Source organism: Zea mays, chromosome 5 (assembly GCF_902167145.1).
Source record: "Zea mays cultivar B73 chromosome 5, Zm-B73-REFERENCE-NAM-5.0, whole genome shotgun sequence".
In the NCBI taxonomy this organism is placed as follows: domain Eukaryota; kingdom Viridiplantae; phylum Streptophyta; class Magnoliopsida; order Poales; family Poaceae; genus Zea; species Zea mays.
Window position 1 is genome coordinate 189,469,558 of NC_050100.1, and position 22,760 is coordinate 189,492,317.

Below are 22,760 nucleotides of genomic sequence, written 5' to 3' on the forward strand. Positions count from 1 at the left end.
TGTGCCTGTGTACACATTTCTACTTTTGGCACCAGATGGATAAAAAAATAAATGCTGAGATGACTAGCTACATCATCCGTATGTGACACAAGAATCTTTACATTTAATGGAGGGTATTCTTGTAATCTCTCATGTTACTACTCTAACGCCTTGCGATGCTAAGGCTGCCGGCAACGCTACCCCCTGGGCATCCCCCTCCCCTTGCATGGCGCCTGTAGGGGGGCACTCTACGGCCGCAGCGCTGCCCCCTACAGTGCCCCCTATACGTCGGCCCCCTTCTCTCTCCCCCAGATATAGTGTGTCACTGTTCATCTCCAAACACTGTGTTATAGGTCCACAAGTAATTGTTAGTAGATAAAAAATTGATAGTTAATATAGAAAATGATATTTTATAGTTGTAGTGGGATATATGAGGAGTATTTAGGGGGAACCGCTGCGGGAGATCAAAAAATAAGGGGAAAATAGGGGGGAAAGTGATATAGGGGAAAAAATTTAGAGGTAATGGTTGCGGATAGCCTAAAATGACTTGCTTCACGGGACGAAAGGAGTAGAGTTTAAAATAAGGAATATAGTTCTGCATATCCTTATTGCATTTTCCTTTGAAACAAACAACTGCACGGATTTACAAAAGCGGGAAAAATGTTGGCTATTAGATGGCAGTAACTAGAGAACCAGTTAAAAAACAAGGCCGATCCAGCCATACTTTTAAGCTTGCGCAATCCCTCCATTCCACATTACATAAGTAGAGCCGCCCCAGCAACACAAAACAAAGGCTTCGCTGCAGCTGGTGCAATCTGCATCTAGTGTGCCTGATCCTCCTCGTTGTCCTCCATTTCTTGATCATACATGAATAGAGGCGCCATTGCGCCAAGAGAACCAACTGGTTCTTCAATGGCCGCCTCCTCTCCTGAGTCCTCGTCATTGCCATCCTCCATTTCTGGATTATACATGAATAGATGCGACAGACGCGACATTGAGCCAAGAGAACCAACTGGTTCTTCAATGGCCGCCTCTCCTGGGCCCTCGTCATTGCCCTCCTCCATTCCTTGATTATCAATGAGTATCTGCACCATTGCATCAGGACCAACCACTTCCATCATCAGTCCCTCAGGGCCTTCCTCGGGTATGCCATGGTGTCTCAGTATCCTATGCACGAGTGCTGAATTGTCAACTTCCATTCTGTGATTAGGGGTGTGCCGCTGGTTAAAGCGTCCTGGGAGCTTTGAACTGGAGTTGTAGCAGGCTTCGCAAAGGTCAAAGCCTATTAACTCAGTGCAGTCCTGGCATTTGTATCTCTTACCACGTATCGGATATACCTGCATGGTGTTCACCAGTTTCATCTTAGCAAACTGTAAAGAAAATAACACATGATGTGAAGACGTTTGATCATAGTTGTCCATTCCTGATTTGATATTAAGGTCATTGTAAGGATTGGAAATAGTCAAATAGAGGACAATAAGATTCATCACAGAACAAGCACTAAGACAAAACTACCATCAGTAAAAGCTAAAAATTGTATCCTGCCCAAGACAAAGGTTACAAGCTAGAAGACAATTAACCAAAACTTATTTGGGTCCTCCAAGAAGCCTACGGAATTAAAGGCAGATGTCTTTTGCATCCAAGAACAGGAATAATAGGTGAACTTATAAAAAAAAACAAGAAAGGCTAGTGGTCTCTGCACTAAAACAACATGCATTTTGAAGCTACTCGGATAAATAGCTGTAACCACTAGAATTTACATAGGTACTAAGATTGAAGGATAACTACAGTAGACCACATGTTGATACAGACATTCAGCACGTTACTGATCACGACTGTTCTTAGATAAGTTATTAATACCTTTGAATTATGTATGTTGGTCTCAAAGAACTGGAGGACTTGAATCAACCCTTTCCACAGAAGTAAAGGATCTACTCAAGGTCTTCTAAATGGCGAGTAAAATCAATACAGCTAGCATTAATGCTATACACTTACAGAAAAACAAAGATGAAATTGTATTTCTATAGACCAATTCAAGGTGAACGATTGTGAGGTCAAAGAAATCATTCTATCTACTCTGACAGCAAAATTTTGCAGTGTTATTTTTTACAAGTATTGATAAGCTCAAAAATGAAAAAGTTTACAACTTGTACATACCCCACATGAGTCGCATCCTACTCCAATGTGAATATTTGACGGGTCTTCAGCATGCAGTGCCCTAGTGCTTCCTTTTCTGCCTGAAGTACCTAAACAGCACAAAAGGCACTTTAGTTTGAAACCAAAGAAAGGGGAGGGAGGGGGTACCTAATATTTGCTCCATGCCTTAGTTTTAAGGCCTAATTAAGATCTCAAGTTGCATGATGTAATCAACCACAAACATATCTACACCAAGACGGGGGGAAAGTTGAACAGCTAACCTTGTACGCATATCTAAACTATTTAAAAATGGTTCAAAAACCCAATCCCGCAAAAGGGTTATCCTAGACACTGACTACAGTACTAACCAGAACAGGTGGTTCGACATCCTGTGGTGGTGGAGCCTGCAACTGCCCAGTTTCAACTGCGGCTGTGGCCCGTAAAAACTAGTGACTTGTGTCAGCAAATTGCTATTTCTACAACCTATTGCAGTAGCCAGTAGCTCTAAACAACATTAAATATCAGAAGACTTCAACCAATATATACCATAGCAAACTAGCAAATAGCAATAACATTAACATTACATCCCTCTTGACCCAAAAACTAGCATCATCGGATCTGATATGAATATGATAGTACTCGACCCTAAATGGAAAGGTCTAATTACTAAAACAGTATTACAGTTGTGTTAGAATACCCGTTTAGGGTTTAGGGTTTTCCCATTCCAACTTGGTATCAGAGGCAGTTTCCTCTCTCCCTCTTCCTCCCACCTACACAGCTGCCAGGCTCACCTCTGCACTGGCCGCCGCCTCACCTCCCCCTCCCTCCCACCTCCCCAGGTCGCCGGCCTCTGCCCAGGCCTCTGTCGGGCCCTCTCCCGTTGTCCAAGCCGCCGTCGGGCCATGTCCCTCCCCTAGTCGTGCCCAGCCCCTACCTTGACCTCTGGCGAGCGACGACCTGCCTTGACCTCCAGCGAACAGCGACCCCGCCCCAGCCGCGCCGCAAGGACCCGAGCTCACGCTACCGACAGGGCGTCCCGACCGCCGCCCTCGCGCCGTTGGCTGCCGCCCGCATGCTTTCTGCGTCGGAGTTGGACGCGGCGCCGCACGGCCCCGACCAGATCCCCCCCTCGCGCGCAGGGCCAAGCAGAGCAGGCTGGGCGAGGTTCTTCCTCACAGGACACGCAGGTCCGGTCTCCCTTTTTCTCGAAAGCGCAAGAGAGCTGCGTGAAAATATATTAAGAAGGGGAAAAAGGTCCAAAAAGGACCCCAAGATACAGATAAGGCCACCCTACGGCGGTCAATAACAAGCATAAATGAAACCATCCATGACAAAAACACTGCTACCAAAACAGCACTACAGCTATCTAGCTAACAGGTAGACCTGGGATGGGGGCAGTAAGCAAGGACAACTTCTTTGCACCAGCCATAACCCAAAGATCAATCTCCAAACCAACACTTCTAATAGCAACAGCAACACTAGGACTCTTATTGTCAAAAACGCAGCCATTGCGATGTTTCCAAAGGGTCCAAACACCAAGAATGACAAGAGAATTAAGACCATTTCTTGCAAACCCAGGAATCTTGGTGCTCAAGTCTTGCCACCAATCCATAAAAACCCCTTCACAGGACTGATGGGCCAAGTGTTGTAGATTTACAAGAAGCAGCAGCTTGAACCAAAATTCTCTAGCAAAAACGCAGCCCAACAACATATGATTTAAGGTTTCCTGATCCTGATCACATAATGGACATCTCTCCGGATGATCCATACCTCTTCTTTGCAACCTATCAGTTGTCCACACCTTCTTGTGGGCGACCAACCACATGAAAAACTTAGATTTCGGAGGAGCCCAAGTCTTCCAAATTATATGAAAAGGCTCAAACTCAATTGACCCAATAAAGAAACCCCTATAAGCTTCCTTGGAAGAATATTTTCCATTGGCAGCAAGGCGAAAGAAATGCTTGTCTTCAACATGAGGTCTTAGCTGAACCAAATCTAATAAATCCCACAGGAGGAGATACTCGTTGATAACACCCACTAAAAGGCCCCCCTGAATGTCCGAAATCCAGCTGTGATTGGAAAGAGCGTCCAATACTGTTCTCCGATTAGTCCTTTGCTTAGAAATAGTTCTGAATAACCGTGGAGTCAAATCTGCAATTCTATGTCCCGACAGCCACCTATCTGTCCAAAAAAACGTGGAAGCACCATTACCAATATCAGTTTGCATAGCCATTGAGAAGAAATCTTTTACTTTCTTAGAAACTTGGATATAAATAGAAGTCCAAGGGCGAGTTGGATCAGTTTTTGCCAACCATAACCAGCGCATTCTAAGTGACCAGGCAAGCTCTTTTAAGCTCGAAATACCAAGGCCACCCAGCTCAATAGGCCTGCAAACAGTCCCCCAGGCCACATGACAGTGTCCACCTCTTGCATCTTTCCGCCCTCTCCATAGAAACCCACGACGAATCTTGTCAATAGCTTTGAGCGCCCAAGCTGGAAGATCCACAGCCATAGCAAGATAAATGACCATCCCTGTGAGAACATACTGGACGTGGATTTTACGACCAGATTTAGTCAATAAATCAGCCTTCCAACCAGCAAGTTTATTTGCAATCTTATCAATGATGGGATGAATCTGATCTCTAGTGACCTTTTTAATAGCTAGCGGTAGACCCAAGTACCGACAAGGAAAACCAGCCACCTCGCAAGGTAGCAAGTCATGAAGCACAGCAAGGTCTTGATCGTCACATCTAATAGGATATACGATGCTCTTCTGGACATTAGTACATAAGCCGGAAGCCTCTCCAAAGAGGTGAAGAATATCCAAAGTAATAGTGATATCCAAAGCAGTCGGACGAAGAAATATCACCACATCATCAGCGTATAACGAAATCCGGTGCTGCAAAATCCGTAGGGCAAGGGGCTGCAGCAGCCCAACCTGTTCAGCTCGGTTAAATAAGAATACCAAAATATCCATGACCAAGATAAACAGAAAAGGGGACAAAGGATCGCCTTGTCTAAGACCACATCGGTGAATAATAGTCTGTCCAGGCAGTCCGTTAAGTAGCACCTGGGATGAAGAGGTCCATAGCAAACCACTAATAATGTCCCTCAATATCTGACCAAAACCCAAATGTTGCAGAACTTCGAGGAGGAAAGGCCAAGCAACTGAATCAAATGCCTTTGAGATATCTAACTTCAGGAGGATTCGAGAAAGCTTATGTTGATGGAGAAAGCGAGTAGTCTGTTGCACTAACATAAAATTATCCTGAATGAAGCGACCTTTAATAAAGGCACTTTGATTAGGAGACACCATAGTGTGTAATCTACCCGCCAGACGACTAGCAAGGAGTTTAGTGAGCAGTTTTGCGAAGCTGTGAACTAAACTTATAGGCCTGAAATCCTTTACTTGATCAGCCCCTTCAAACTTTGGGATGAGGGTGATATATGCAGTGTTTAGAACATGAAAATTAATGAATCTTCTGCATCCAACAGCCGAAAACGCAGCCATAACATCAGCCTTGATAATATCCCAACAAACTTTATAAAATCTCCCCGTGAAACCATCCGGACCAGGAGCCTTGTCTAAGGGAATAAGGCAGATTGTATCCCACACTTCCTTTTCTGAGAATGGGGCATCCAAGGCTGACAGATCAAAGTTTGGAATCCCCCTCACCGTGCTCGCCTCCCTTCGCCATCACGACCTCGCCGTTGGTCGCTCGACCCCTACGTGGTGCTCCGGTCGCCAGCCGTCGTGCTGCCGTCGATTGCCCCGCCAGACGCGTCGTGTCAGGAGCCTCTGGCATGCTCCCCACCGTCCCGGGCTCGTCCTGATTCGCACAACCGTCCCGCCGTGGACACGACGGTCCCTGCTCTGCTCCCTTCATGGCGGCACCCATCTACTACCCTGCACCGCTCGCTCCCAGCCCCCTGACATATTTCTACGGGGTACCACCATCTCTGGGTTCGCTTCAGGGGCATCCCACCTCCATCGCGGCTCCCCTCCCATGTCCCATGCACGTGCACATCCTTCTCCACGACGATCAGATTATCCGAGGCACCTTCGTGGCCTTTGATTGGACCATGGACCCTGTTCTTCGTGATTGTGTCGAGCTCCACCCTCAGGCGGGCCAGCACGTGCCTAGACCCTTGTCTCGTGGTCTACACCGACGCTGGCTAGGCTGGCTGCCCCGACACGCGCCGGTCCACATCCAGTTATGACGTGTTCCTGGGCACCAACCTCGTCTCCCCCTCCAGCGTCGAGGCCGAGTACCGCGTCGTGGCCAACGGCGTGGCAGAGGCCTCCTGGTTGCGCCAGCTCCTCCACGAGCTCCACAACCCCCTTCAGCGTGCCACCCTCGTCTATTGCGACAATGTCAGCGCAGTCTACCTCTCCACCAATCTCGTGCAGCATCAGCGCAAGAAGCACGTAGAGATCGACATGCACTTCGTCCGCGAGCGTGTCACCGTCGGTGACGTTCGGGTTCTCAGCGTCCCCACCACGCTGCAGTTCGCCGACATCTTCACCAAGGGATTACTGTTGGGTGTATTTTTAGACTTTCGATCCAGTCTCAACATTTGTATAGGATAAAGTTGCGACTGCCGGGGAGGTGTTAGAATACCGGTTTAGGGTTTTCCCATTCCAACTGTTAGTAAAGTAATTCATTATAAATGCATATTTTATAGAAGAGAAACAGTACATACAAAACAAATCAAAGATATTCTATACAAGTCCAATGTCATGTATTTATATCACATTATTGCTAGGAGCCAACAAAAACTTAAACAATAAACTTTTTTTTGGAGCACTAGGTGAAATTACACCATAACTACAACAACATGTATTGTCAAGTGATTTCCCAAGATTACAAGGTGTTCCTACACAAACTACAATCTGAAGTTTATTTTCTGTGTTTATTTGACGATGAGATGTTTTTTTGGACAATCCTGTGACAAATATGATTTGTTGAAGCCTAACTGCCTAAGCATGACTGCCAGCATCCGAGGGAAGGCATACCCCTGGATACTAGCGCAATGCCCTCTGAGGAATTCCGCCAGTAGGAAGACTCGTATTGGTCCAGCTGATGCTAGCTTGACATCACGGGTACTAGCTTGAGGGCTCACGTAGGGCCCCCAGCTCTCCAAGACGCTCCCAAGATAGTACAACCTCAGTCTCAAGTGGTGTGGCGTCCTCAGGAACGATGGCCCCAAGCGGGACGAACAAGTGCCATGTGCGATTCTAACATGATCGGCCATGCGGCACTTAGCGGTTGTGATAAGGCTCTCATCCATCATTATTAATGTGATGAGCGATGTTGCGGTCAAAGAGCATCACTGCAGCCATGCCCATGGTGCATGCGACCCAACGCCACTATACAGGACATGCAGTTGCAACTGTCACTGTAGCCATGCCTGCAATGGTAGACATACCCAAATATATTATAAAGTACAAGCTGATACGTCGTCTACCAACTATGTTGTACTTAATGATGTGGACGCACGTACCAACCGCCTACAGTGTGGCATGCTCGACACTATGACACGACCAAGGTGTGCTCCATATATGGCTCAAGAACTACAACAAGATAGGAGTAGTTGGACCTCTGTTGCGCACTTGCGCAGGGTCCACCATCCATACAGAGATGTAGCTTTTTCCTTCCTTGTGAAGGGAGGTGTAGAACACCGTAGAAAGGGATCGGTCAGAGCATCTATAGATCAGAGCATATGAGTTGAAGTGTCGGAAGGTCTTGCTCTTAATCTAGACTTTCTTAAATTTAGACACTTTTGGGGACTTAGACAAGAACTCTCACCAGAACCAAAGTAAAGATGAGTCAGTCGATCCTCTAGCTCAGACAACGTAGGAGCATGTAATCTTTGCCTCCGCTTCCATCAATAAATCCACCACAAAGAGTACGTAGAGTATTACACTTACGTGGTCTAAACCTCTATAAACTTTTGTGTGCTTGCCATGTTAGCGTTGTGATCCAGCGACCTCTAGCCTATGCCTCTCTCTCTAACTCTACGGATTTCTCTAGTACCCTTGGTTCCTTGGTGTAGTACCGACAACAATGGTTGTTGTTGTTGGTCCGAGGTGGACTCACTACTGCCTATCCCTAGTAGCTTACGGGTTCCTTGAAGAGCACATAATAGAATTTTAGCGGTATTTTAAGGACTGAAATAACTCCGCCTATGTTGTCTCAGCATATGTTGGTGCAGCATAGCCTAGTCCCAAGTCCAGGTACAAGGAGGAGGGTTGCATTAGGCGTGGCGAGCCAGCTATAAAAACTTAGCCACTCAAAATGGAGATGAAACCCAATAGAAAACACTCAAAATGGAGATGAAACCCAATAGAAAACCGTTGGGGCGTAACCCTCTTAGCGACGCGCCATATCGGAACCCGAGTGTGGTGTTAAATGGGCAAGGACCGGGACACCACCCCCTTGGTGGCGCGTCGTGTCGTGATCTGGATGCGGTGTCAAGTGAGCAAGGATCGGGTCGTCGCTTCCTTAGTGGTGCGCTACATCGGCACCCGGGTGTAAGGATGTAAATGGTCGGTAAAATTCGGTAAAATTCCGGTACCGTTTACCGGATTTTTTCGGCCATTTTCAGATTTTTCGGGATATACGGAAAACGGGACAGAAACAGGATATGTTATTACGAAAACGGTACGGTAAACGGTGAGACATATTACCGTCCGTTTTCGGATTTCTCGAGAAAATCCGGTATTTTCCCATATTTTAATCGTATTTTCCCGGTCCACAAAACAACCAAGGAGGCAATAACTATACCCGTTAGGGTTTAGGGTTTCAGATGTTATAGAAGATATATCAAGTGATCCAGACGACATGCCACATGATTTCTAGTTTATGTATCGTGTGTTTAAGACTCATATACTATGTGGTTAAAACTTCAGTGAACATGTATGATCATTTATGTGTGGTCATGACTATGTATTGTGTATTTGTGTGGTTGAGACTTGTATGTGGATGTGAATGAACAATCGTGTTTTAAGACTTATGTGTTGTGTGTTAAAATTTAAGAGTGGACATGTATGAGCGTATGACCAATTATATGTGGACAAGATTGTGTTTTGTGTACTTTTGTGAATGAGACTTGTATGTGGATGTGAATGAACAACTGTGTGGTTAGGATTTGTTTATTGTGAGCTTTTCCGATTACAGGTACCGTTTCCCGATCAATTTTGAGTTATTTTGCTCGGATTTATCCGTTTTCGATATACAGGAATTTACCGACCGTTATCCATTTCTGACTTTCCTGTTTACCGATTCCAACTGAACAAAAAATTATGCGGGTGAAAACGGTGAGAAGTTTTTTCCGACCATTACCGACCGCTTTCACCATTACCCGGGTGTAGTGACAAATGTGCAAGGGTCTTCGCATCTGTCTCAACGGGTGCGAGGGGTAAGGAAGCTAGTTGAGCCGACTAGGATCCGTGTAGGTAGTTGGAACGTAGGGTCCCTCATAGGTAAGCTAAGAGAGTTAGTCGATGCAGCGAGAAGGAGGCGTGTTAGTATCCTGTGTCCAGGAGACAAAATGGAAAGGGCAAAAAGCGAAGGAGGTGGAGAACACTGGTTTCAAACTATGGTACTCAGAAATAGTAGCAAACAAAAATGGAGTAGGTGTCCTGATTGATAAGACCCTCAAGGATGGAGTGGTGGACGTCAAAAGGCAGGGAGATAGGATTATCCTAGTCAAACTAGTTTTGGGGGATGTAGTCTTGAACATTATAAGTGCTTATGCCCCTCAGGTTGGTCTCAGTGAGAGCGAGAAGAGGAAGTTCTGGGAAGACTTAGATGGCATGGTTAGAGCGGTACCCACCAATGAGAAGCTTTTCATAGAAGGAGATCTCAATGGTCATGTAGGTTCAACAAATGTAGGTTATGAGCTGGCTCATGGAGGTTTCGGGTATGGTAGTAGGAATCAAGAAGGAAAGGATATTTTGGACTTTGTTGTAGCCTACAACCTAGTGATAGCTAACACTTTCTTCAGAAAGAGAGATTCTCATTTGGTGACTTTTAGTAGTGGCCATCATTCGAGCCAGATCGACTTCGTGCTCACAAGGAGAGAAGATAAACAAGCTTGTTTAGATTGTAAGGTGATACCTGGAGAGAGTGTTGTGCCCCAACATAATCTTGTGGTGGATGACTTCCGTTTTCGGATCAGTACCCATAGGGTTAAACAAGCCAAAATTGCGAGGACGAAGTGGTGGAAACTCAAAGGGGAGACATCCGAAGTTTTTAGGGAAAGAGTTTTTGTGGAGGGCGCTTGGTCCGAAGAAGATGCAAACATCATGTGGGTGAAAAATGACAACTTGTATTAGGATTTAGGAAGGTGGCGTCAGAGGTGTTTGGAGTGACAAAGGGAGCGGCGGTGAATCTAAGGATACTTGGTGGTGGACCGAGGATGTTCAAAAGGCAATAAAGAAGAAGAAAGAATGTTACAGGAGCTTGTTCCATGACAGGAGCGCGGTCAACATAAAGAGGTATAAGGTGGCAAAGAAGACTGCAAAGCGAGCTGTGAGCGAGGCAAAGGGTCGAGCTTATGATGATCTTTACCGAAGACTAAGTTCAAAGGAAGGAGAGAAAGATGTCTATAAGATAGCTAGGATTCGGAAAAGGAAGACGAGGGACCTCAACCAAGTTAAATGCATTAAGAATGAGATGGATCAACTCTTGGTGAAAGGACAAGACATTAAACAGAGGTAGCAGAGGTATTTTGACAATCTTTTCAATGGTGAGAATGAGACTATGGACATCCAATTGGATGACTCCTTCGATGATTTAAATAGATGCTTTGTACGCAGGATCCAAGAATCAGAGGTCAAAGAAGCTTTAAAGAGGATGAAAGGGGGCAAGACGATGGGCCCGGATGGTATCCTAATAGAGGTGTGGAAATGCCTTGGGGATATTGCTATCGTTTGGCTAACCAAGTTGTTCAACCATATTTTTCGATCAAACAGGATGCCCGATAAGTGGATGAGGAGTACATTAGTACCAATCTTCAAGAACAAGGGAGATATTCAAAGTCGTACCAACTATCGAGGGATTAAGCTCATCAGCCACACTATGAAGCTATGGGAGAGAGTTATTGAACGTCGCCGGAGAGGAATGACGCATATCACCATGAACTAATTTGGATTCATGCCAGGAAGATCAACCATGGAAGCAATTTTCTTAGTAAGGCAAGTCATGGAGCGATATAAGGAGCAGAAGAAGGACTTGCACATGGTTTTTATCAACTTGGAAAAGGCCTATGATAAAATACCTAGGAATCTCATGTGGTGGATATTGGATAAGCATAAAGTCCCAACAAAGTATGTTACGCTCATCAAGGACATGTATGACAAGGTTGTGACTAGCGTCCGAACAACTGATGGTGATACAAATGTTTTCCCGATTAACATAGGACTAAATCAAGGTTCAGCTTTGAGCCATTATCTATTTGCCTTAGTGATAGATGAGGTCACGAGGGATATACAAGGAGATATACCTTGGTGTATGCTTTTCGCTGACGATGTAGCTCTAGTAGATGAAAGTCGGGAAGGAGTAAATAGAAAGCTAGAGTTATGGCGTCAGACCCTAGAGTCGGAAGGATTTAGAATTAGCAGGATTAGAACCGAGTATATGAGATGTGACTTTGGTACTACATTTAGTGAGGATGGAGATGTAAGTTTGGGAGGCCAAGTAGTACCAAAGAGGGACACCTTCCGTTATTTGGGATCGATGCTACAGAGAGATGGTGATATTGATGAAGATGTTAGCCATAGAATCAAAGCGGGGTGGATGAAATGGCGTCAAACATCGGGAGTCCTATGCGACAAGAGAGTGCCACACAAGTTGAAAGCCAAGTTCTACAGGACATCGACTAGGTCAGCTATGTTATATGGGACTGAGTGTTGGCCTACTAAGAGATGACATATCCAACAACTAACTGTCGCGGAGATGCGTATGTTGCGTTGAATATGTGGGCACACAAGATTGGACAGAGTGAGAAACGATGACATATGCGATCGGCTAGGAGTAACACCAATTGAAGAAAATCTTATTCAACACCGGTTGAGATGGTTTGTGCATGTCCACTGGAGACCCCCAGAGGCATCGGTGCATAGAAGCATCATAAGACGGGACAATAATGTGAAGAGAGGTAGAGGTCGACCAAACTTGACATGGGAGGAGGCAATCAAAAGGAACTTGAAGGAATGGAATATCCCATTGGAGTTGTGTTCGGTTAGAAGTGCTTGGAAAGAAGTTATCCACGTGCCCGAACCGTGATTAGGCATTTTTCCTTTTAGTGCTCTCAAAAGCTTTTCCCCTCCCCTTTCTCTCTCTTTCTCCTTTTGGTGACATCTTGTTGGGTTTCAACTCTAGCCTACCCCAACTTGGGACTAAAAGACTATGTTGATGTTGATGTATTTTAAGGACTCAAATATTGATCAAGATGTTAGCCATATAATCAAAGCAGTGTGGATGAAGTTATGTCAAGCATTTAGTGTTCTATATAACTAGAGGGTGCCACCGAAGCTAAAGGGCAAGTTTTATAAGTAGGCAATTAGACCTGCTATGTTGTATGGTGCAAAATGTTGGCCTATAAAAATACGACATGTTCAACAGATAAGTGTTGCAGAAATGTGTATGTTGTGTTGGATTTATGGCCATACAAGAAGGTATCAAGTCCGAAATGATGATATACGTGATAGGCTAAGGGTAGCACCAATTAAAGAAAAGCTAGTCCAACATCGGTTTAGATGGTTTGGACATGTACAAACGAAGACCTCTAGAGACATCAGTGCATAGTGAGATCCTAAAGCACGAGCAATGTGAAAAGATGAAGAGGAAGACCGAAATTGACATTGGAAGAGATAGTAAAAGGAGACTTGAAAAGATGGAATATAAGTGTGCTTGAACCTTGACTTGTGGTTATGTTGGGTTTTTAACTCTAGCCTACCCCAACTTACTTGGGACTAAAAGGCTTTGTTGCTGTAGTAGTATTGTAAGGACTGGAAATAGAGGGGGGGGGTCTCGAACGCGTAGGAGAGCTGCATATCTTTTATATTAAGGGAAAAAAGAGGCACGAGAAAACCCCCAAAAAAAAAGATAACACCTCAACACATCCCGCCGACACACACGGCCACAACAAGCCCGCACAAACTAACAAACAAATACTCCAAACACATAGAGAGACAACAAACCCGCACAAATACTAGCACACATAGAGAGACAACAAAGAACAAACCCACACAAACACTCACAAACAAGGGATAAACAACCAACGAGCTAAGCAATTAAGCAATACCATGTATACATCCAGTCAACAAGACTATGCCCTTCACACCCGCTGGAAATAGTTTTCATAACAAACATTCATAATATTTAAATTTTCCAGGCTCTATAATTTTACAGAGTCCACACTTCTGTTGGCACTTATCTTAAGTAAAACGAGAAAATTGTAAGGGAACTACAGTCACTATCCATTAGCATCGGTAATCAAGGACAAACAACTTAATATGAAATGTATATGGCTAACCAATGGCACGAGATTGGCTTGGACTAGCAAGGGCATATCTTTAACACTGTCAGGTCAAGTCTACAAGGTATCACTCATTCTCATGCATGGTTCAGTCAAGTTTATACAAGGTATCACTCAATCTCATGCATGGTTTGTATTCCTTATTCTCTCTATATAAGTTACTGTTACTAGAGGTATTCTATCAGCTAGCAAGTGCGATCAAAGATGAGCATTTTCCTTCTAATAAGGGATTTTACCCTGTCATATGGGAGATAGTATGTGAAGTGAAATAGAACTTGGCAACAAACGCTTACCTGAAGATGATGTTTCACGATTGCACTGATCCTTCTTAAATTGAACTTTCTGCCCTCTCAATTCATATTCTGCTGGAAAATATTCTTCAAGGAAATGATCAAGGTCCAGGCAAACATTAGGGAAATCTCCAGGGTGAAGACTTCCACAAACATGGCACTTCAGCGTTTCCTCATTCAAGGATGACAAACAGGATACACAATACACTAATATAAAACTAACATAAGTTAGTATCTCCAAAACATTCTAAGTAGTAGTTTTTATTCTGAAACTAGAATTTACCATGACCACAATTAAGAACAGCAGGTTGATACAGCATCTCCATACAGAGAGGGCATGAAACATCCTCCAATTTAATTTTCTTCAAATGCTCATCTGGAACGCTGTCATTCAATGGAACTTCTTGTGGAGGTCTAGCTTTACTGTCTTCATTTCTGTTCTCCTTATAGCTTCCAACTTACAAAAAAGAAAAGAAAGTGGGTAAGTCGTATTTAAGACTTACAAGATGTAATGGAAATGGAGATATTATTTTAGATTTGTGAGATATTATGGAAGCGGAGATAACTACAACCATAATTACATGGAAAAAATCTTACCGTTAGTCTTGTAGTTTAAGAACTCAATGATTTGGGGAGAGTATGTTTGCATGCGCTTCTCTTCCTCTGAAACGTAAGACGAAAGGAACATAGAGTTAATTCCTAAAAATGGAAGTGCACACATTATTACTCCCACCATTCCACATTATAGGTCATTTATCTTTTTTAGATACATAGTTTTTGTGTGTGTGTGTGTGTATAACGTATATCTAGGTGTATAGCATAAATTATGTATCTAAAAAAGCCAAAATAATCTATAATTTGGAATGGATGCAGTTGTTAGAGTGGATAAACTAACAAATTCAACCCAAAAGCTTAAGTTGTTAGAAGAAGGTAGACAATCGACTTAAACACTTCAACACCCCCACTCACGTGCAGACAGAGAGGAAGGCGCAAACATGGAAATAAAGGGACGGTGGCACAAATGAAGCCTCTGCTAGGATTTGAACTTGAAACCTCTGGCTTTGATACCATGTTAGAGTGGATACAAAAAGTTTAAATTGTTAGGAGAAAGTAGGCAATCTACTTATACACTTCAACAAGAGCAACTAGTAAAATAGGGGGTCATGTGTTGGGTGAAGCAGCAAGACTCCAAACCTATCACTGTACAGCAATGAGACAACCTAAGCCAACATAAACGCCATACACACAAAAAGTTAATATTGCTCCTGCAATGCTCCTACCCAGCATAATTTTCTTTGTTTTGAACTGTTAATAAATAAATGCAATGCTTGCATATTGGTTTTAGGGTGTAGAATACTCACCTAGTACTTCTTTTTCCCTTCTTTTGTAATCATTAGTTTCAAGCTTTAGAAGCAAATGATGCAAGAGCTGACAAATACTCGGGAAGTGTATATAGGGCTGCCTACACACAGCACAATGCGATTCCCGGAAAATATGCATAGCTTTGTGGACACACCAGAAACATGACATATGACCACATGCTGCATCAGTAGATGATAAATGAGTTTTGAGGAGTATGATATAATCAATCTGTTTTCTGTAAACATGAAAAATAAACTCTTACATATAACAACTGGTTTGTACAGAAGATCCCTGCAAAAGAGATTGGTTAAACAGATGAGATCATTGGTACATTGACATTGTTCAGAATTATAGCCCCGCAGAATGCAAATCAAATATCCCAAACAAACAAACAAAGGTACAAGATTGTGTTTTTTACGCATTCACAGAATTCAGTGTTACCATGTTGTTTATATACAGAACAAAAACAGCAATGTGGGGGCTCAGCGTCGTTGTGGTGCCCAGGCACTAGCACCATATGAACTCAAGCCATAGAAAGCTGAGTAATCACTCATCAAATATTCAATTTAAGTTTGCATAGGACACTATTTGATAGTTCCATTTGTGATATGATTGGTTGGGGAAAAAATATTTTGTTCCACAAGGCACTAGACTCAGTCAGGTCGCTGAATCACTTCACCTCCGCTTGATTCGGTCATCATTTTGAAAACGCATTACCACATTCTGTTCAATAGTGTTTTCAGCTGTTTTTTTGTTATATTGGAGTTCTGCAAGCATGTTAACTGGATTATGTTGTTCCTATGCATTCAGTTTGACACTTGCCCACTCCCTCGGCTGTTTTTCAAGCTGCCTCACACCCAAAATTTTTCTGCATAAATTTTATTGTCCCAACCCCCTCCTTACTCATTGCAGGCATCTCCTGCGGCCAGATCCCAAAACAACCCTTCCCTTACCAAGCCTGCTGCTGGTCCTCCGCCCTACAGTCGGCAGCACACCCACAACCTCAGAATACGGGGAGGTAAATGTGCCCCGGGCCCTGGCACGGTCAATCACTCAATCCCAAAATTATTTAACATAATGCAACATGTTCTGCCCCTAAGTGTTATAATGTTTGTGGAACAATGGGTTCTGGAGTCTTATCGATGCAGAAAGCTTACGAATAAGAATACCACAATCTGGCATATCGCCGGTAAAGAGATTTAGGGGCAAGCTACGAACACGAACAATTTGCCGACGTACATAGTATCGAAGACGTCGCCCATAATCACAAGACGATCTACAGTCTCCCGACAAAGGAGAGGAATCAGGGAGGGGAAGGGAGACGCCACAGCGGCAACAAACTCACAGACATACGCAGCACATGAATTGCGGGTCGTCCAGATCGTTTGCTCCAGGCCCGGCGGCCGTGGTGGCGACATCCTCCTTCTTCCCCGGCTCCGGCGGGTGGCCATCGGAGGCCATCCTGCCTCCTTCCTCGTTCCGTCCGGCCACCCGAAGGAACGGGTGGAATCTGTTGCGCCTGCGAGCTGCGAGAGGAGGAAAAGGGCACGGTCGCACGGAAAGCCGGAAGCGTCGGGGAGGGGCAGGGGACCGATGGCGTAGCGCTGTTTGTTTTGACTTTTTCCTCTAGATAAATTTAATTGCCGTAGAAATTAATATTCAGAAATACGCATAGATTCATAAAATTTAGGATCTAGAAAGTTAAGAATTCCTACTTTTATAATGACTCGAGAGAGATCTAATATTTATATTGATTTTAGACAAATTTTATAAAAATGGTTTTCAGAAAAACAGATTGAAAAGTTGAACACTTAGCATTCTGTAGCAACTTCTAGCAGCTAGAAGCCGAAAATAAACCTAAACAAACACGTCATTGAGCATGAGCCATCAGCTATGGGCAGAATACTCGTACCAATATAAAATACATTGTTGTAATATCTATATTTCTTTATTATATTATATCTTATATTTTTAGATTTTATATATACTAAAATATTATTTTTATAAAAAACTTATCTTTGCTTACATATATTTTTCTTGCTAAAGTTAAATTTACTCCCTCCGTTTCTTTTTATTTGTCGCTGGATAGTGTAAAATTTCACTATCCAGCGACAAATAAAAAGAAACGAAAGGAGTATACAATAGTGTTAAATATATATATATATATATATATATATATACGCATCATTCTTCACCAACATAACAAAAATATAGATGAAGTTCAACATAAACACTAAACACATATAAGATGAATATTATGTTTGTCAGCAATATAGAGGTTCAAAATAAACATGTCCCTTATTTTTTACCAACATAACAATCTTATTTATGTTGGTCTTTATATTGGTGACAAACATGATAATTATCTTATTTATTTTTAGTCTTTATGCTGATATTTATTTAAATGTTATATAGAGAGAGATGGGTTCTCTGAGTTTTAATGTTATTCCATATATACTAAAAAACTAGCAAGAAAAAATCATATAAGGAAGAGTAAGATAGTTTTTTATAAAAAAAGTGTATTTTGGTCTATATAAAGGCCAAAAATATAAGATAATGTGTTATAAAGAGATATGGGTATTATAGTAGTATATTTATACTAGGTGTGTGCCCGTGCGTTGCAACGGAAACATATAACTGTGGATGCCCATGGCAGGTACTGGTCGCATGTGGTACAGTGCAGGAGCTGCAACGCGGCGCTCGAGGCTGCCCTGCAGGTGGCCTCGGTCGCCGTCGTCGGGTTCCTTGCCGTCGCCAAGGGAACGATCCTCACGTCGACTGTTCAGAGGGCCGCGGTCATGTTGTGCTTCGCTGCCTCCCGCTGGCTTGCCAACTTCATCTAGGACTTCTACTTCCAATACTACATCCACGCCTACAAGTGACGCGCTCAGGAATACATCTGTTTTTTAAGGTTTTGTTGTTAGGAGATTGTTGTATTTACTGTGAATGCATATTATTAGGAGAATTGGGTGGGTAGAAAGCAGTATCTATATTGCATTAACTTGTATATAATAATGCATATAATCGATGATGAAACGGAATACACGCGGCTTCAGTTGTGTTCACTGGAACAGCAAATTAGCTGAGTTAGTTAGATGACCTGAGTAATACTTCATCGATACTCCCCCAAATACCCACCCTCCTTGTCGGGCAGCGCTACTGGGGGCATGGCGGCCCCGCAGCCAATGGTACGTTGTACGGCGTGGTAGACGGGCTGCTCTCCCAAGAGCGCAGCAGCCTGCTGCCCCACCTAAATCGATAAATAAGTTACCAATGATATTATATGTTCCCGTTGCAACACTCCCAGATCCCCAAGGAAGAAAAAGATCCGGTCAAATATGTGTCGATGTTCATCCCCAGCTTACATAAGTTACCAATGGTATTATATGTTTCCGTTGCAACGCACGGGCACACACCTAGTAATAACTTATGTACATATAGGTGAGTGCCCATGCGTTGCAACGGGGATATATAATATCACGGTAACTTATATATTATATGTCTCCGTTGCAACGCACGGGCACTCATCTAGTAAGGTACTATACCATATTTAGAACCCAAAATAATGAACACTATAATCGTTAGATGATTTTTTATAATTTTTTATAAAATAGGATCCTTGAGCATGTTTTTGATGTTTAAGTTCTATATTTTAAAATAGAATCTCGTTTAGGACTCCTGTTGGAAATGCTCTTACATATTATAGTATATGTTTAGTCTAATGATACTTTATAACACATTATAATATTAGTACATTTCAAAAGTATTCAGTCGAACATGATAAGTAATATTTGTGGACTAAGTGTTAAATATATTTTCATACAAATCGTAAGTTCCAGTTGGTACAGGCCAAAATTGGTTCCCGTGACAATCGGCCATAGTATGATATTCTTCAACTCACGATTACGGTTCCTGTGTTGCATTGTTCACAGAAGGGCTACGGTTGTACAGTCAGAGCTTCTGTGATTGCACAGTTAGCAGCCTGGGGTCAACATCACACCATAATTTACACAACTACAATACCGAGCTTCTGTGTCAGAACTACAGCCTACACCGCAACCTAGGCAGCATCCATAGCTATAACACATCAATACGGGAATACATAGATTAGATCAAAAGTTAATCTATGTTAAAGTTCCCCACTTGGTCAGAATCGCTTTCATGCTCAAGGAACCGATACTCTCTTGGCCCACCAAGTCGAAGGGCTACAGTTCCAGAGTTCTCTTCGCGCCACTCAATATGTTCCTTCTCCGCAAGCTCTATAACCTGCCACCATTTACATTTCAAAAGTTCAACAAGAACATTGTTCAGGCCTTCACAACAAAATCCAACTACACTGAAACATACAATCGCAGCATACAAATTGCAAATAATAGTGCAACTCCTGTGAAAGCCACATTTTGAGAATAACCAGAATTACTACTCAAACAGGTACTTTCTTACCGAGCGCTTTATTTTTCCCTTCCCTGTACCTTCTGAACCACAACCGGTAATTACCCTGAGTAAGACAGCTGTTTAAGGAACAAAGGTATAAAACACACAAAAAAGGCACAATAAAGCATGAGATAAAACATAGACAGCTAAGTGGCGTGAATTAAAGCACTGGCAGAGACTACAACACCGAATCTTGTGTGGTACTCACATGGAATGCAAATACAAATCATCATGTGAATTTTGAGAAGGTTCATAGCATGTTGGACATGTTGGCCATGCAAGTCGATGGTTACTGTGTTCGTTATATGCTTATTTCTGCAAACAGAAGATTAGATCTAAGAAGTCAGAACCAAATTACCAAAAGTATTTGAATGGCAACTATTACCTAGCTTCAAATATATTCCTGTTGGCCTTCTCGTCTTCTATGCGACCTAGTTCTCGATAATGTTTCCCCTAAAACAAAAAGAAAGTAAATTATTGGTATGATTCAGTACCAAGTGTACAACAAATAAATGGTACAATACATCGGAATCTTTGCGATGCAGGCCAGATAAGGTTACACATGGCCAGTGATCAGAAATTCAGAACCAACAGGTGTATCCACCAAAGACAGTAATGTTCAAATGAAGACATCAATTAATCATGGCCTCGCACCACCATACTCAAGAGACAGACAACACACATAACTACATTAGTCGTTATGAATAACAAAGGGCAGACCCCCCATAAGGCTGTTTCGAACCCATGGCCTGGTGACTCAGTGAGACAACTCTCACCACTACACCAAGCCTGCCCTTCTTACATCAGTCGTTATGAAGGAAAAATATAATGTGTGCTTGTGAAAACTGTAGTTCAAAAGATCTTCAGTGGTAGCAACTCAAGCATCAATAAGGCTAAAGCTATGCAGCATCTATGTTAAAAAATCCAAGCATTAGACTTATTGCATCTTCAACTGCAAGCACTTTCTCAATAGGTTGATTGGTGCCGCACTCTATCATTATTCCACCAAAAGGACCCATGGGGTCAACATCTTGCTACCTTGATCATGTCTAAATATGATATCTAAATCACAGAGCAGTAATATAAACAAACATGTAATCTAAATATTTATGAACAACGTCGATAAATTGAAAAGACCATATGTATCCGATGTGTCATTCAAAAAAATATTAGAACTTTCAAGCATACCTTCCATTGGGCGAGACATCTTTATCACCCTTATTGTAGAGTAGAGCTGCCACGGGTTATCTTCTAGGATCTTGTAACTATTGCCTTAGCGACATTGAATAGACTGCACAGCCCACAACAGAAATGAAAATGAAAATCCCATACTTATGCACAGTCAAGTTTGAAGTACTCAACTAATCATCCACTAACCAATTTCCCCATCTCACCTCATCCTGGTACTCAATCGTTGCCTTGTCTCCTCGCCAGCTAAATTGTCCGCGTGAGGATACTCAACAGCAGGCTTGAAAATTGCATTCAGCAACTCCTTCTCATCAGTGGCATTAAAAAACAACCTCTATCCCTTGTGTCCTTGACAATCTTTTGCCAAACGGAATTGCTGTTGAACAGAGTGGTTCCATTCCCCACAATCCATAAGCAATGCCTACAACAAATTGTTAAAAATTAAATAGTTTTTATTATCATGCACCAGATAAAAGATTATGAAGTAATTGAAGTGAAATTTAAATGCTCGGTGCAGAACTTACTTGGCCCTTGTTAGAGCCACGTTAGTCCTCCGTAAGTTTGATAGAAACCCAACTGTACCAGCTCCATTACTCCTGACTGTTGATATGGTAATTATATCTTCCTCCGCGCCTTGGAAACCATCCACAGATTTTACTTTCACTGAGAAATAATCATTCCTCCTGCAGGCCTTCCCAACCTTTTCCTGTATTGCTGTAACTTGAGCATTGTATGGACACACAACACCAATAGAAAGCTTGCTTCGTGTAGAAAGTGTATCTACAATAGATAAAAAGGCAAAAACATTATAACCTGCCCAAACATAAACTGACTTGATCTTGATCAAATGATATAATACTTATTAGAGAAAGAAATGAAACATACAACTACAGCACTGTACATTATGGCTGCCCTTACCTTTTAACAAACTTTGCACTATCATCACTATAATATGCAACAGAACCATACAATAACACGATAACAATATATATTATAGATATATGCCCGTGCGTTGCGATGGAAGTAAAATATTTGTATGAAACATTGATACGGAACGACAAACATCACTATAATATGCAAAATATGCGTGGAAAACATTATCAATATCACACAAATTAATTATAAAAAGTTAATTTAGAATTTTTAATTACAGACAAATGTGTCGACAAATGTTCACTAATAAGCTAATCAGAAGACAGAAAAATGAAACAAGTGTTCCTTTTGTACGAGGGTTGGCAAAAAAAATCATAACGTAAGCTTGGGCACATAAACTGACATGAACCTAGGACCAAGTCCCAGAACTCTAGCATTGCATACTACAGTCTTAAAAGATAAATAAAAAGCAGAATTTCAAAATAAAGATCACAGAAAAACTTGCTCGAAAGCTGCAAATGGTGATGCACCAATTACCTCTTTGTTCTTTATCAGAGCCCACATGTAGAGCTTCTGTCCAGCATCTTCTGCACGGCGACCAGCCCACTTTCTTTCATTACAGTGTCCAGCAATCTCCCCAAGATTTTCAGAGAAGGAACCTTAAATTTCTTAGCTGCAGCAGAAAGTGCCATTTTCGCTTCTTCAGATTCAGCTGCATCTTTACACAACTGAAGGCTTGTAAAACACATATCAAGAGAAAGAGCTCCACCCTTGAACCTAATTTCCTTCAGATTTTTTGAGACTTCATAGAGGCCTCTAAGTGACTTGATAACATCATCTCTCCCAAATATACCATGTACTTCAAGAGAAGAAACTTTAGGCCTAGCAGATCTCCAGCTCATCGCCGATGTTTCACTGAAGAATATCACAGAATGAGCCCTCCAGTATGGG

The 22,760-nt window shown here is 42.6% G+C and overlaps 1 protein-coding gene and 2 long non-coding RNA genes across 6 annotated transcripts; all 3 read right to left on the minus strand.

Annotated features, from left to right (window-relative positions):
• Nucleotides 1-548: 548 nt before the first annotated feature.
• On the minus strand, nucleotides 549-16,961 carry LOC109939984 (E3 ubiquitin-protein ligase PRT1). 3 transcript variants are annotated; one of them, XM_020538607.1, is made up of 9 exons: nucleotides 16,660-16,951; nucleotides 15,577-15,605; nucleotides 15,314-15,493; nucleotides 14,550-14,615; nucleotides 14,236-14,409; nucleotides 13,956-14,159; nucleotides 3,499-4,296; nucleotides 2,137-2,216; nucleotides 549-1,316 (listed from the first exon to the last, which is right to left on the minus strand). In XM_020538607.1, the coding sequence occupies exons 1-9, from the start codon at nucleotides 16,773-16,775 to the stop codon at nucleotides 801-803; spliced, it is 2,163 nt and encodes a 720-aa protein (XP_020394196.1). In that variant the 5' UTR covers nucleotides 16,776-16,951; the 3' UTR covers nucleotides 549-800. The 3 variants fall into 3 exon arrangements, with proteins under 3 accessions (XP_020394196.1, XP_020394197.1, XP_020394199.1); XM_020538608.2 differs by lacking the exon at nucleotides 3,499-4,296 and having other exon boundaries at nucleotides 2,137-2,225; nucleotides 16,660-16,961; XM_020538610.1 differs by lacking the exon at nucleotides 3,499-4,296 and having other exon boundaries at nucleotides 561-1,316.
• Nucleotides 16,962-19,092: 2,131 nt separating this feature from the next.
• LOC103628758 (uncharacterized) lies at nucleotides 19,093-20,077 on the minus strand. Its single transcript, XR_002262067.1, has 3 exons — nucleotides 19,957-20,077; nucleotides 19,758-19,825; nucleotides 19,093-19,580 (listed from the first exon to the last, which is right to left on the minus strand). It is a non-coding gene; the product is annotated as an uncharacterized lncRNA (long non-coding RNA).
• Nucleotides 20,078-20,420: 343 nt separating this feature from the next.
• Nucleotides 20,421-21,564, minus strand: LOC103627427 (uncharacterized). 2 transcript variants are annotated; one of them, XR_553603.2, is made up of 4 exons: nucleotides 21,461-21,564; nucleotides 21,143-21,357; nucleotides 20,937-21,039; nucleotides 20,421-20,810 (listed from the first exon to the last, which is right to left on the minus strand). It is a non-coding gene; the product is annotated as an uncharacterized lncRNA (long non-coding RNA). The 2 variants fall into 2 exon arrangements; XR_553602.4 differs by lacking the exon at nucleotides 21,461-21,564 and having other exon boundaries at nucleotides 21,143-21,407.
• Between the last annotated feature and the right edge of the window lie 1,196 nt (nucleotides 21,565-22,760).